Consider the following 14,748-nt stretch of genomic DNA (forward strand, 5'->3'; position numbering starts at 1 on the left):
TAACATTCATTAACTCCACAAATATTTGTCTATTGCATGCCGGCACTGTGTGCTAGCAATACAGGGTGGAATAGAAAGAGCCAACATTTACTAAATGCTTACTTTACACTTGAACTTTTGGTAGGGGGGTTATGTACACTAACTGATAACCTGTGAGGCACTCCTGTGATATTTTCCAAACACAACAAAGGAAGGAACGGAGGCATAGGCAAAGCACAGTCACTTCTCCAGGCTATCAAAGGACTTGGCTCAAGAAGAGATAGCTACTAGGCTATGTGGCTTCAAATCCCACCAGCCCAGAAACCAGAGCCATTTCTTTCTCTCCAAAGTGGTTACTACTTCAGCGACTTGCATTTGGGTTCCAGGCCAGAAATCTGGGAGGATCACCCTCCTGTTCCCACAAGGACACCAACACACTGGACTAGGTTTGAGAAATGAGTCAGAAACCTACAAGAGAGGGTAACTCGCTTCCGGACTCTGGCAGTTTCCACGCCCAGTAGGCGGACAATGAGGACTGTGTGGGCGTGTCTATCGTAAGCACGCCCCTCGGGGCGTCTTATTGGCTAACAACTGAGCATGCCGGTTACTCGGTGCGGGGCGGGCCCCTTCTGTGCCCCGAGCCCGTGCCTCACCCCCCCTCCCTCCCCCTTCAGCTTCCTGTCTCGTCGGCTCTATAATGAAACCAACGAGAGGACACCCCCTGCGTCTAGAGCAGCCTGCTCGGGAGCGTAGCTGAGTGGCCGGTGGACGTGAGAGGAAAGCCGCGTCAGGCTGTGCTTCCCTGCCCTTGAGCCGTTCTAGATGCGGTGAGTGCCAAAACCGCGGTCCCCCGCACCAAGCGCCACCCGGAGCGGCTGCTCCCCGCCCCCCTCGTCCCAGTCTAGGGACGGCCTGGGTCGGAGCCCATTCCCAGCTTGCCCCACTCGGGATGCCCTGGCAGGTGCTGCCGGAGGACCCCGGGACAGGCGGAGAGCAGCCTTCCCCGAGGCGCTCCCGCGGCCCCTCAGGGGGGCTCTTGAAATAGTCAAGCCCATCCCGGTACTCAGTCTAGTCTCCATTTTGATCTCCAACCACTTTCTCCTTAGAAAAACAAACAAACAAAAAAAGGTCAGTCTGAAAGTTTCTGCCTTCAGTGTGTGATGTTGCGAGTTCCCTGCTGCCCTGTAGGAAATACCCTATCATGTGGCTCACTGGTGTTGCTTTTTTTTTTTATTCCTCGACGGAGGAAAAATGTTAGGATAGTTTGTGCAAATAATTTTGTGTACGATTCGTAGACGTTTTGAGTTTTAATAGTATTTTTTGCCACCAGGAGGAGTATCCTTGTCAGGAAAAATTCTGACACAAAATCAAGCGAACGGACTCGTCTGGGTTGTTGTGTGTTGGCCAGAAATAATGACTGTGTGATAAGAACCGCAGTTACAACAATTACTATTAGGTTGCACCCGACCACACTGCTTTGAGGCATAGCTGTTCTGTTGTTCCTCCTTTCCTCTGGGAATTGTTTATTGACCAAGTGCTCTGGATTACACGGGGAAAGTAAGTGCTGTCTTGCCTCTCCCCACCCACTTCCCCAAACACAGGAATTGCACCTGCCCAGCACACAGCTGTCCTGTGGTAGAAGTCAAAGTTCATTTCCTCTATAAGAAAGCAGCAGGAGCCAGAAGTGGTGCCACACCAATACCAGCACAGCGCGTGGGCAAATGAAGTGGGAGGATCACCAGTTCAAGGCCAGCAGGAGTTACAGAATGAGACGCTGTCTTTAAAAAAAGAAAAGAAGAGAGCTGTTAGTGTAGTGTTCCCAGCTTTGTAGTGAAAGGTGGGGCAGACATCAGTTATGCTTGGCGGATCTCCATTTCTCATTTGTAGGTCGCTTCTGCCACTGACGGTCTTTGTGACTTTGAGTCAGTTGCTTCATCTTTATGGTCCTCCATTTCCCTACCTAAAGGGAAATGGAGTGTGTGGCATGAAGTGGGGGGGGGGGGTGTCGCAGAGTTAGGAATTAGTCCAGAGGAAGACAGACTTCAGGTAACCCGCTCTGTTACTCCTCCCTCTTATTCTCTCTGAACCAGGAATATGCTGAAGGCCTGCAGGCCCCAGTGACCTGTCTCCAAGCCCACAGTGCTGGGGTTACAGATGGCTCCCTGCCTTGCTCAGCTTTTTCTATGGGCACTGGTAGTGCAGCTCATGTCCCCATGCTTTTATCCCCTGAACCAGCTCCCCAACCCCATTGATTTTTTTTTAAATGATACATACCTACATATGTTTTTAATGAGAGAAATGGCATTAGGTAGCTTCTAAGGTACTTTTCAACCTTAAGAGACAAAGTGCAAATCTAAGGAGCACAGTGGAACTTTGGGGAGTAGCAGAGGAAATCGGGAAACGTTCAACCTTTACTAGTAAAAATGTAAGTCATAATATTTTCCAACTGTTTCATTTACAGTGGCATTTCTTTCAGTTTCTAATTGAAATGAAAAATACAGAAGTTTTTCCCCAGTTTACCTCCCCAAGGAAGAAAATATCCTTTGAGGAGATAAAAATATTCATGAATGTCCCCCAAATATACCTATGTTGACTTCTTTCTCCAAACAACTTTCCATTGTGGGCTTTTATTACATCAGTAGTTGGTATACTGTATTGTAAGACATTTAGTCTTGGGCAGAATGATAATAACATGTGATATTAACTACAAGAAATGTGACTTAGATTGCTTAAAATACCTTAGGACATTAGCCACCAGTTAAATAGAGCACTAGGTTGAAAAGAGAAATTTGAGACTGGTAGTGGTGGTGGCGCCTGCCTTTAATCCCAGCATTTCACTCAGGAAGCAGAGACAAGCAGATCTCTGAGGTAGAGACCATCCTGATCTCCAGTGCAAGTTCTAGGACAGCCAGTTCAAGAGAAACCCTGTCTTGAAAAAAGAATAAAGAAAAGAGACAATTGAGTTTAAATTGAGTATCTGTTCAACATAAAATCTTGATTTAAAAGTTGTTTTGTAATGGCCAGAGGTACTTCAAAACATAGTGCAAGTTTGCCATACAAAGTTTTTAGAGAATGATGGAAAAACAATATCTATAACATTGGTTTCTAGGCTAATGCTTTGATTTGCCTCTTGGTTAAATAAATGATGATGTGTAAAAATTGTCCCACCGCACCTCAAATTCTCCTCCATGAAGGAGTTTCTACAATGTTGCAGTTTGTACCTAACAGTGACCAAATGCCAGTGGAAGGACCTAAGAGTAGTTGTCCCGTATGCTATTCACCTGATTTCAAGCATGCGGCCCTGCTTCTAAGCAGTAAGGGCAAATTGTAAGTATGTAAGAAATAACCAAGTGAAATTATTAGACTGTTTGAAAAGTCTTTTTCTTTACAGGAAAAATGCTTTCAGAAAGCAGTTCATTTTTGAAGGGTGTGATGCTTGGAAGCATCTTCTGTGCCTTGATCACTATGCTAGGCCACATTAGGATTGGTCACGGAAACAGAACACACCACCATGAACATCACCACCTGCAAGCTCCTAACAAGGACGATATCTCGAAAATCTCAGAGGCTGAACGCATGGAGCTCAGTAAGAGCTTCCGGGTATACTGTATTGTTCTCGTAAAACCCAAAGATGTGAGTCTTTGGGCTGCAGTGAAAGAGACTTGGACCAAACACTGTGACAAAGCAGAGTTCTTCAGTTCTGAAAATGTTAAAGTGTTTGAGTCAGTTAATGTGGACACGAATGACATGTGGTTGATGATGAGGAAAGCTTACAAATACGCCTTTGATAAATACAGAGACCAATACAATTGGTTTTTCCTTGCGCGCCCCTCTACTTTTGCTGTTATTGAAAATCTAAAATATTTTTTGTTAAAAAAGGATCCATCACAACCTTTCTATTTAGGACACGCTGTAAAATCTGGAGACCTTGATTATGTGAGTGTAGATGGAGGAATTGTCTTAAGCATAGAATCAATGAAAAGACTGAACAGCCTTCTCAGTGTTCCTGAAAAGTGTCCTGAACAAGGAGGGATGATTTGGAAGCTATCTGAAGATAAGCAGCTAGCAATCTGCCTGAAATATGCCGGAGTATTTGCAGAAAATGCGGAAGACGCCTATGGAAAAGATGTATTTAACACCAAATCTGTTGGGCTTTTCATTAAAGAGGCAATGACTAACCACCCAAACCAGGTAGTAGAAGGATGCTGTTCTGATATGGCTGTTACTTTTAATGGACTGTCCCCTAATCAGATGCATGTGATGATGTATGGGGTGTACCGGCTTAGGGCATTTGGACATGTTTTCAACGACGCCTTGGTTTTCTTACCTCCAAATGGGTCTGAGAATGACTGACAAAAAGCAAGAGCATGTATTTGCTAAGCACATTAAGACACATTACCATGGTTTCTAATTGATAAGGCATCTAACACAGAAGCTTGTTTCTTTTTCTTATCTGGTCACGCTGGCATAATCACACATTGACGTCTACTTGTACATTTTCAAATGGAATGGCATTTGTGAGAAATTTTAATGTGTTAGAAATAAATGTTTTAAGAATAGCAATTTTGCAAATACATATTTATAAATATTATATTTATGTGATAAAGACTAAATTATAGACATTAAAATCTGTGATGTATCTTTGCTTATTAGTTTAAAAATTTTAATGTATCTTTTTAGCTTCCTAATATATGCAAAAGAGATCTCTAGTGAATTTGTGATTAAAATAATACTTTTAGCCCTGTGTTTCCTTTAATTCTCTGTGGGGACAGGGATGATTGAAGGAGGTAGGAGGAAGATCTCACTGTGTGGTCCAGGCTGGCCTAGGCCTGGCAGTTCTCCTTAGCCTCCATTGTGTTAATGGTGTGCGCCACTCTGCCCAATTGTTTCCTTTCCTTTGTTTGCATGTAGATTTGTACTCTAAGCCGCATCAGTGCCAACAGGTTTACTCTCCTAAAATAAACAACAAAGCAATTAAGGACGTGTTCGTTATCACTTTTAAGACTTCAGTTCTGTCCTCGTGATAACATGCAAGTTATTACATAGGTTAAGTAATATTCATGAAAGCAAATTAAGGGGCATTCCTGAGCACTCACACTTTGCATTTACTCTGTAAGTCAACATTCAGAGCATGCATTTGGAATGGCGGCTATGAAAATTGTAATGCCATTTAACTAGTTTCACCCTTAAGCTCTAAGGTGCTGCTTGGATTAAATATATGACCTGTGATTTATTCATGCCTACTGGACATTGAATTCTTTGCAGATCTCCTTTGGAAAAAAGAACTTGTTTTTGCTCATTTGGCTGATTCACTTCCCTAAGTTAAATGTGGGGTTTTGTTTTGTTTTTTGTTACTTGTACAAGTTCTGAGGTTTTCCCCCCGATTCATGATTGTATCACACATAACCAGATTTTGTTTTGTTTCCATTGTGGCTGGGCAGGCACTAACCTCACCATCAATGGTGGATTATCATATTATTTGCTTCATTTCAAGTGACTACCTGAAATGTCTACCTATTGTGGAAACAGTTATTCCTGTCCTCGTACATGTGTAATATGTGTGGATCTGGCCTGTCCTATAGGCTGCTCTCTTCAATTCGATCCATAAGCCCTTTTAGGAGAGACTATTTTTAGATACAGTATTCCTTGTAATTGGCCTCAGCTCTAGCAAAGCGGGATGAATTTCCTCAGGAAGGCTTTGAGCTTCAGACTATTGATCCTCAAGGTAGTGTGTCAAGTCTTTGTTTTAAATGCTGTCCGGCCTTCTTCCTTGGGAATTTCAGTTAACGTGAAGCATTATTAATTTCAAAGAATCATAAATCCCATTTAATAGGCACCCTATTATGTGGCTACAGGTGCAATTTCTACAGATCAAGTCATGTTTAGTGTGAGTATAATGATACAAATTCTGAATATGACTCATTGCCCCAACACTAATACTTTTACATTTTTATTACATTTATTTTATTGAGAGGAGGGGTGTTATGTAAGCCAGAGTGCACATGTAGAGGTCAGAAGGCAACTTGTGAGAGTCAGTTCTTCCACCATGTGGGTCCTGGGGATTGAACTTGTATTGTCAGTGTTCAAAATAAGCACCTTTACCCACTAAACCATCTAAAATTTTCTGTTTTAGAGACCAGAGAGATGGCTCAGTGTTTAAGAGCACTTGCCATTTTCCAGAGGACCCAAGTTAACTTTCCAGTACCCATATTGGGTGGCTGACAACTCCCTGTAACTCAGGGATTCAACACCACCTCCTGACCATTGCAGATAGATACCTGCACACACACGGCAACAGAAACACATATACATGTAAAACATTTGTTTCTATTTTTTTGTGTGTCACCTTGCCAGCACCAGCATATTTAAATCTTTCATCTTTGGGCTGGAAAGATACTTAGCCACTAAAGACTAGGTTCAAAACCAAAAATATAAAATTTTCATTACATTAGCCTATCAAAACATTTAAATTGCCAGGCCCTAGCACTCAGGAGGCAGAGGCAGGGGGATCATTGTGAGTTCAAGGACAGCCTGGTGTAGTGTAGTAATAGGAGCGGCGGCGGGGCTGCGTCCCCAACACCCCAGCCGCCTGCTCGGCTAGCTTATGCCCCGAAATAATTACACAGACACTATTCATTTAATCACTGCTTGGCTCATTTCTACCTGGCCTCTTCTAGGCTAACTCTCGCACCTGGACTAGCCCATTTCTTATCATCTGTGTAGCACTGGTCTTACCAGGAAGATTCTAGCCTAAGTCCATCCTGGGTCGGAGCTTCATAGCGTGTGTCTGCCCGGGAGCGAGGCATGGTGTCTCTCTGAGGCGTCTGCTCCGGAGAGGAGAGCTGTGGAGTCTGACCTCACTTCCTCTTCCTCCCAGCGTTCTGTTCTGTCTACTCCTCCCACCTATCTTCTAACCAATGAGATGGGCCAAGGCAGTTCCTTTATTAGCCAATGACCTTCCTCCATCAGTGTAGGTACTGAGTTCGAGGACATCCAGAGCTATAAGATGAGTGACCTTATCTCAAAAACAAAACAAAAAATATTGAATAAATGTCAGTGAATGCATCCTTTTGACTTTCCAGTCGATAGATGACAAGGTAAACGTGAGCACCTAAAAGAAAATTTATGCTTAATTGAGTTTTTAAACATGATATTGGATATAAAATGTCTCCAATAGTATGTTGCCTCTTTGAAATTAATGTGCATATCCAGGTTTGTAGTTAAAGGTGACTCACTAACAAAAATTGTAATACTGTAGTTGTAGATACAGATACACTTGTCATACATGTCATTTTACTTTATGTGTAAAAATACACATTTAGTAGCTAGAAACCAGCCCTAGCCACAGTCAGGAATTCGGGAGTGAGTTGAGGAAAAATAGGGGTCCGATGCAAATTAACCATGAGTGTGAATATCCTTACATATGGCTAATGACTAACATAATAGATACTCGGGTTTATCTATTAACTATCAGAAAGCGAGACACCACAGCTAAGATGTAAATGAGAGAAAACTTTTTGTTTGTTTTTCAAGACAGGTTTTCTCTGTGTAATCCTGGATTTCCTGGAACTCTGTAGACCAGACTGGCCTTGAACCCAGAGATCTGCCTGCCTCTGCTTTCTGAGTGCTAGGATCAAAGGTGTGTGACACCACCGCCTGGCTTGAAGATGTCTTCTAAAAGTTGAATTTGTATTTATTTTTCTGTTTGTCTTAAGTGGACACTGGAATCTAACTTTAGCAGACCTCACACCATTTCCTTACATGAACTGAATCCTCCTCAAAAATGAAAACACTGTCTAGGATAAAAAAGAAATTATACTTCTTGACTTTTTCTTTTTGATATGGCAAAAAAAGTTATTGTGTATCAAATCTGGTTTATAAGACCCAAAAGTTTTTTTTTGGAATGTATTTAAATAAACCCATCAGGTTTTGTTAAAATAGAACATACCTACATTAGAATGATTGTAGAAAGCAGTCTAGTGGTAGGGTATCGTGCATTTCTGTTTCCTTTGTTAAGTGTTCTTGGTGAGAAATCCAGTGCATTCAATGCATGCATGGGTGGTTACATGATGAGTGTGTTTATAGAAGTTGGCGTTTTTGTTTTCTAGGTTGTTCTTTATTTTTGTGTTTCTTTTTTTTTTCAAGACAGGGTTTCTCTGTGTAGCCCTAGCTGTCCTGGAACTAGCTCTTGTAGACCAGGCTGGCCTTGAACTCACTGAGATCCACCTGCCTCTTCCTTTCAAATGCTGGGATTAAAGGCCTGCGCCACCACCACCTGGCCTGTATTCTAGGATTTTTTAATGGTGTGTATATGGGTGGCTATATGCCAGTAAGAGCAGGTGCCCTTGGAGGCCAGGAGAGGCTGTCAGATCCCCAGGAGCTGGCGTTACGGGCAGTTGTGAGCCACCTGATTGAGTGCTGGGAACTGAACTCAGGTCCTGGTTTTCAAAAAGAACAAACAGAACATGCTCTTCAACTCTGAGCCTGCCCTATCACTTGGGTACCCTGTCCCTTTAAGAGACAAGCTCTGCCCACTCCACACACACACACACACACACACACCTCCCCCCCCCCAGCCTAGGCAAGCTGATCTATGCCCTCTTCTCAAAGCCTCCCTTCTTCTAAGTAGGCAATTCCCTTCTTCCCTCCTTTCCCCTTTCTCTGTCCCTCTCTTTTTCTCTCTTCCCCCCATCCCCCTTACTCTTAAACCCTCACAATACCCACTAAATAATTTCTGTATACCCGAGCCCCCCCGCCATGGCTTATCTGTCTGTCCCTTACCCACCACAAAGTCCCCCACACCTCTGTGGGATCTGCAAGGGTCACTTGCACCATAAATTATAACAGTGTTTCCAGCCCATTTGGGGAGTGTGAATATTTTAATCACATTTGTGGGGGGGGATGCACAGGCATTCGCCACAGCACATGTGTAGAAGTCTGTTCACTCCTTTGGCCATGTGAGTTCCTGGGAATCAAGCTCAGGTCTTGGCAGCAAGGACCTTTAGCCACTGAATCATCTCCTCACTAGCATTGTTTTTGTTTTTCTTTAGCCCAAGCTGACCTCAGATTCAAGAGGCTTGTTCTACCCCAGCCTCCTAAGTGTTGCAATTATAGACATGAGTCACCATACCTGGCTTTTCACACGTATTTTTTGTTGAGTCTAAAATAATGGGAATATATCATTGTACCTTGCTCATATTCACCCTCCCAATATACTTCCTCATCCTGCCTGCTTGTTCTTGCTCTTCCTTCCCTCAAAACCCTCCTTCTGCTTTCATGACACATACAATCAGAATTCCAAGCATGAGAAAAATGTGTGATTTTTGTCATTCCCTAGCCTACTCTGTTGTTGCACCCCTCCTCAAGATTCCCTTGGCCCACATAGTCTCTAGCAGAAATTGCTTTATTTTAGCATAGGAACACTTTTTAAAAGTTTACCTGCTTTTCCCCAAAAATTTAAAAATTAATTGATGTATTAGGGTCTAGTTGCTCAGACCTATAATCCCAGCTGAACGGCACAGGCAGGAAGATCTCAAGTTAGAGCCCAACCTTTAGTGAAATCCTGTCTCAAAAACTGAATAGTCATTATAGTAAGCAAGATTGCTTACTGGCTAAAGATTTGCCACTAAGTCTGATGATGGGAGTTCAATTCCCATGACCCACGTGGTAGAAGAGAACTGGCTCCCACAAAATGTTTCCTAACCTCTACAGGTAACAAAATAAGGAAAATAAATATTAAAAATCAGCCAAGTGTGGTGCAATCCTTTAATCCGAGCATTTAGGAGACAGAAGCAGGCAGATCTTTGTGAGTTTGGGTCCAGCCTCAAGTTCCAGGACAGTCAGGTCTATATAGTGGGACCCTATCTCAAATAATAACAAAAATAATCACATTCAACATGCATCATTACCAAAAATTAAATATAATAAAACATTTAATGGATGGTGGGGAATGACTTGTGTGGAAAATAAAACATGTATCTGGGAGTCTTTCATTTTACAAAAAGAAAATTTTAACTTGTATCATGTAGCATCTTTACAAATTTTTCCTTTTACATACCAAGCATTTTTTAGCTGAATGCTCCTGGTGCCTCAAGGAATGCAACAAGGACCCAAAGTCATGATTCATTACAGGGATTCAATTGGTTTATGTAAGGTTTGCGCGAGCAGTAAGACAAACCATTGTTGACATTGTTTACCACTGTCCTCTGTGCACGTCATGGCCATCACCCTCTTGAACTCTGAGCAGCTGGAATTACCCTCAAGAGACTCAGACACAGTTTGGTCCATTAATTATATCATAAGTGGAGGGGCTCATGAGGTCTCACCTATTCCTAAAGATACATACATAGACAGTTAATAGTTGCTTACTGGGGGCAACTCACAAGGCCCCACTCTTCCCTGAGAATATATAGGTAGTTAGCAGTTGCTTGAGGTGTCTCAGGAGGACTGTACACTCAAGGAGAGATAAACAGTTACCAGTGGTTGGAAGAGAAATTTGGGCCTCATGGCTCCCAGAAGATAGCAGTTAACAGTTGCTGAGCACGAGACCCAGGAGCTCCCTACCCCACCAAGGATAGGCAGTTAATAGTTGGAGGGAATGGGGCTCAGGACACCCCTCTACTGCCAAGGATAGGCAGTTAAGAGTTGAGGGAAAATCAGGAATCCCCAAGCCTCCCAGAGAATAGGCATAAATTGTCCATGCTCCTGTAAATAATGCCCATATTAGTAACCACATTAAAGAGCAAAAAGACATAGGTAAAATTACATTTCAGTGATATTTTATTTAACCCAATATATCTAAAGTGCTATCAATTCAACATGTAATCTACAGGAATAATTACAGGTAACATTCTTTTCTAGTTCAGTCTTTGAAATGCAGTGTGTATTTGATAGTTATAACACATAACAATTCATTTACTACATTTCCAGTGCTCAGTAGCAACATATGGCTGGCTGGTCACCACCATACTGCATAGCAGAGGGCTACAAGTTCCAGAAATGTGCCAGTGTTTAAATGTGAATGGGAGAAAACACCCAAAAGTCCTGTTTGGGGTTGTATTGAATGAAATGAAAACTGGAACCTGACTTTTAGTATGCTCCAGGCCATCACCTTACATTGAGTTCAGTCCAAGGACCATCCCCTTCAAAATGAAATCATTGTATTTGAAGCAAAACATCAATTAGACATCTCAACTTTTCCCCTTATATAAATGAACCCAAACTACTCATTAACTTTAATTACCATTAATATTTTCCCCCAACCATCTTCAAAGCAATTGTTAGGCCTGCCCTTGCACGTTGCACACTTCTCTAATTGCCATGCGTTTTAAAAGACAGTCAGTGCATAGCGTGTACTAGTCTCAGAGAGATCCTCGGCCTCCCTCCCGAGTGTTGGAATTGCTCCCACATAACTAGCTATTCCCTTATATCGTTTTTTTTAAGGATCCAACAAAAGCCTCTAAATGTCATAACCTTTAAATGGCTATAAAGCACCTGGCTTCAAGGCAAGATTGAGTAGTAAGAACAGCTCAGCTCTCAGAACTAAGCTCAATTTCAAAGGATTCTCCTAGGACATCCTGCTATTGAAGAGGAAAAGAATATCCTGTCAGCAGCATAAGATTGTGGGCACACTGCACACACCGCATACAAACCCTACACACTATTATCCCACCGTGAAATAGATAACCAATATACACTTCCCTCTCATGACCCAAAAAGATGATTCAACTGTGGGCTGAGATTAACATTTAAGGAGTGTCAGGGGAAAGTTTTCTAGCTTTGCAGGTGGGTGGACTTAGGTTCAGATTCCATTCCTGCTGTTTACTAGCTCTGCATAAATAACCTCGGAGTACTAGTGTCCTCATTTGTAAAAACCTTAGAAGCTGCCCCCACAGAATCATAAACCTAATGAGACTATGTAAGAAGAGTTTGTGCATGGTGGACACCTGGGGAATGCTATTTCCCTTTTCCTTATTTGGACACATTTAGTACTCTAAATAGTTAATCATATATCAGTCACTAGAATTAAATATGTTTGGGTTTTTTAGACAGGGTTTCTCTGTAGTTTTGGAGGCTGTCCTGCAACTCACTCTGTAGACCAGGCTGGCCTTGAACTCAGATCCACCTGCCTCTGCCTCCTGGCACCACCACCTAGCAGAATTAAATATCTTGATGGTAAAATATTAAACCACTGATTTAAATAACAGCTAGTATTGAATATTCACACTAATAGGGGAATAGTTTTAAGATAACATCTGACCATGCAGTGGGGGGCACATGCCTTTAATCCCAGCATTCAGGAGGCCGAAGCAGGCAGATCTCTGAGTTTGAGGCCAGCCTGGTTTACAAAGCCAGTTCCAGGATGAGCTAGGACTGCTACACAGAAAAACCCTATCTCAAAAAACCAAATAAAAAAAGATAACATCTGTACATTTAACCAGTGCTATGTGATCAAAGTTTTTCCTAAAAGCTTTTAGACAAATATTTTCAGCAGTAAACTATAGATTACTTTTTTATCTTATTTTTTAGATTACTTTTAAAAGCATAAGCTTAGACTATGTTTCCCTTTCACAGTAAATTAGATATTTCTGAAGCCCAAATTCCTTAAATCAATGTGGTTCTTATTTCTCACACTTTAACCAAGAGGTTTCTCTTCATATTGAAGGGAAAATACTGCATAAATGAGACTCCTTCATCCTGGTAAATGCTTCTGAGCAGCTGGTACTTGGGAGATGACTGTTGGTAACACACATAGGGTAAGCCACGCGCCTCTTCTCAGACCTCATTCAGGAGCAAGAAACAATTACTTTGTGAATTTCTCTCCATATAAATAAATAACTTTAACCTTGTGAAATACAACATAAGTAAAAGTTTCTAATATATTTTATCTTGTACTATTTTAAAAACAAAGCAGTTATCTGAAAAAAATGCATTCCAGTCATGTTTTGGAAGCTATTTAGTAAATGATATATTAGATGTAGCTATTATGATAAATTAAGCTATTTTAAATCTATATTCAAATATATTTAATTTTTTAAAAACATAATACTTTTTAAATTTATTTTTATATTCATTGGTGTTTTGCCTGCATTTGTCTATGTGAGGGTGTCAAGAAGCCCTGGAACTGAAGACAGTTGTGAGCTGCCATGTGGGTGCTGGGAATTGAATCAGATCCCCTGGAAGAACAGATAGTGCTCTCAACCTCTGAGCCATCTCTCCAGTCCCCAAAACATAATATGTTTTAAACTGAATTTTAAGTCTAAATATCTATACAAGAAAACATAAAAAAGCTTAATTGGTACAGTGCCCGCCTAGTATACAGAAGTCCTACATTTGAACCCTAGCACTGCATTAAAAACGAACCTAGTGCTGCATGCCTTAGGTCCCAGCACTGTGGAGGTGGACGCCGGAGATTGAGAAGTTCAAGGTCATCCTCTGCATACAAAGTAAATTACATCCTAGCCTGGGCTACAAGAGACTCCATGGAAAGGGAAAGGGAGATGAAGGAAAATGGAGGGGAAAAGACAGGGAAGAACTTGGTCATATTAAAAACATGTTGTGCACTTTAAGAAAACTTCCCAGAAGGTACAGGATAAAAAAAATATTCCTCACCCTCATTAATTAAAGTCAGATGTGTAAGTGAAGTGAACTTTGACTTTAAAATGTTAATAGAACAGCGTTTTCAAAAATGTTTACTTATTTAGCGTGCATGTGCACATGTCACCACCTGCATGTGGTAGTCAGCGGACAACTCAAGGGAGTCATTTTTCTCCTTCCACCAAGTGGGTCCTGGGGACTGAACTCAGGTTGTCAGCCTGGACAGCGAAGTACCGTTACCTACTGAGCCATCTTGCCAACCCCCTGAAGCACCAATTGAATAGGTAAAAGGCATTCTACCCAGAAAATATTTCACATCATGAGAAACTTAAGAATGTCAATATACAGAAGCGGAAGCTGTAAGCCCTGAATAAGGACACAAGATTAAACAATTTTTACAAGTCAGGTTAGCTCCAGTCTGTTATCCAGAATTCTGCAGGCAAGATTATAAAATCAAGGCTAGCCCAGGCTATATAGCAGCTCTCACTACCACCACCAGTCGGTGACATCTGTAACAGTGTTTGCCTAGCATGGATGAGGCCCTGGTTGAGACCCTACATTTGATCCTTAACACCACGGCAAAGCTTTCTAACTTAAGGGCTCAAGGATTTTCATGTACACAAAGTGCCTAACAGCTAAGCAGTTTTGTTACAAAATTATCTTACTGCTTTGCAAGTTTCCAAGCCTCAGGGCACCAGCATAAGACAACCTTAATCTTGAGAGAAAAAGAACAGAAACTGGTAGGGAGAAAAATGGACTGCCAGATTGTAGACTTCCCCGTCGGTTTCCTTTGATGAACAAGGAAACCGAATTTGTTTTTTTAGTTTGGTTTGATCTGTTTTTTTCTTTTTCTTTTTTTTTTCTTTTTTTTGCTTTTTCGAGACAGGGTTTCTCTGTGGTTTTGGAGACTGTCCTGGAACTAGCTCTTGTAGACCAGGCTGGTCTCGAACTCACAGAGATCCGCCTGCCTCTGCCTCCCAAGTGCTGGGATTAAAGGCGTGCGCCACCACCGCCCGGCATTGATCTGTTTTTTTCAGACAGGGTTTCTCTTTGTAGCCCTGGCTGTCTAACACCTCATTCTGTAGACCAGGCTGGCCTGCAACACACTTGAGATCCGTCTGCCTCTGCCTCTAGAGTGCTGGGATTAAAGACGTGCACCACCACCACCCAGCT

The 14,748-nt window shown here is 42.0% G+C and overlaps 1 protein-coding gene across 2 annotated transcripts; it reads left to right on the top strand.

Moving 5' to 3' along the window:
- Positions 1 to 584: 584 nt before the first annotated feature.
- On the top strand, positions 585 to 4,717 carry C1galt1c1 (C1GALT1 specific chaperone 1). Of its 2 annotated transcripts, XM_075957816.1 has the most exons (3): positions 650 to 806; positions 1,310 to 1,536; positions 3,371 to 4,717. In XM_075957816.1, exon 3 carries the CDS (start codon positions 3,376 to 3,378, stop codon positions 4,330 to 4,332), a length of 957 nt encoding a protein of 318 aa, XP_075813931.1. In that variant the 5' UTR covers positions 650 to 806; positions 1,310 to 1,536; positions 3,371 to 3,375; the 3' UTR covers positions 4,333 to 4,717. The 2 variants fall into 2 exon arrangements, with proteins under 2 accessions (XP_075813930.1, XP_075813931.1); XM_075957815.1 differs by lacking the exon at positions 1,310 to 1,536 and having other exon boundaries at positions 585 to 806.
- Positions 4,718 to 14,748: the final 10,031 nt, after the last annotated feature.

The sequence above is a fragment of the Microtus pennsylvanicus genome, chromosome X, assembly GCF_037038515.1.
Source record: "Microtus pennsylvanicus isolate mMicPen1 chromosome X, mMicPen1.hap1, whole genome shotgun sequence".
NCBI lineage: Eukaryota > Metazoa > Chordata > Mammalia > Rodentia > Cricetidae > Microtus > Microtus pennsylvanicus.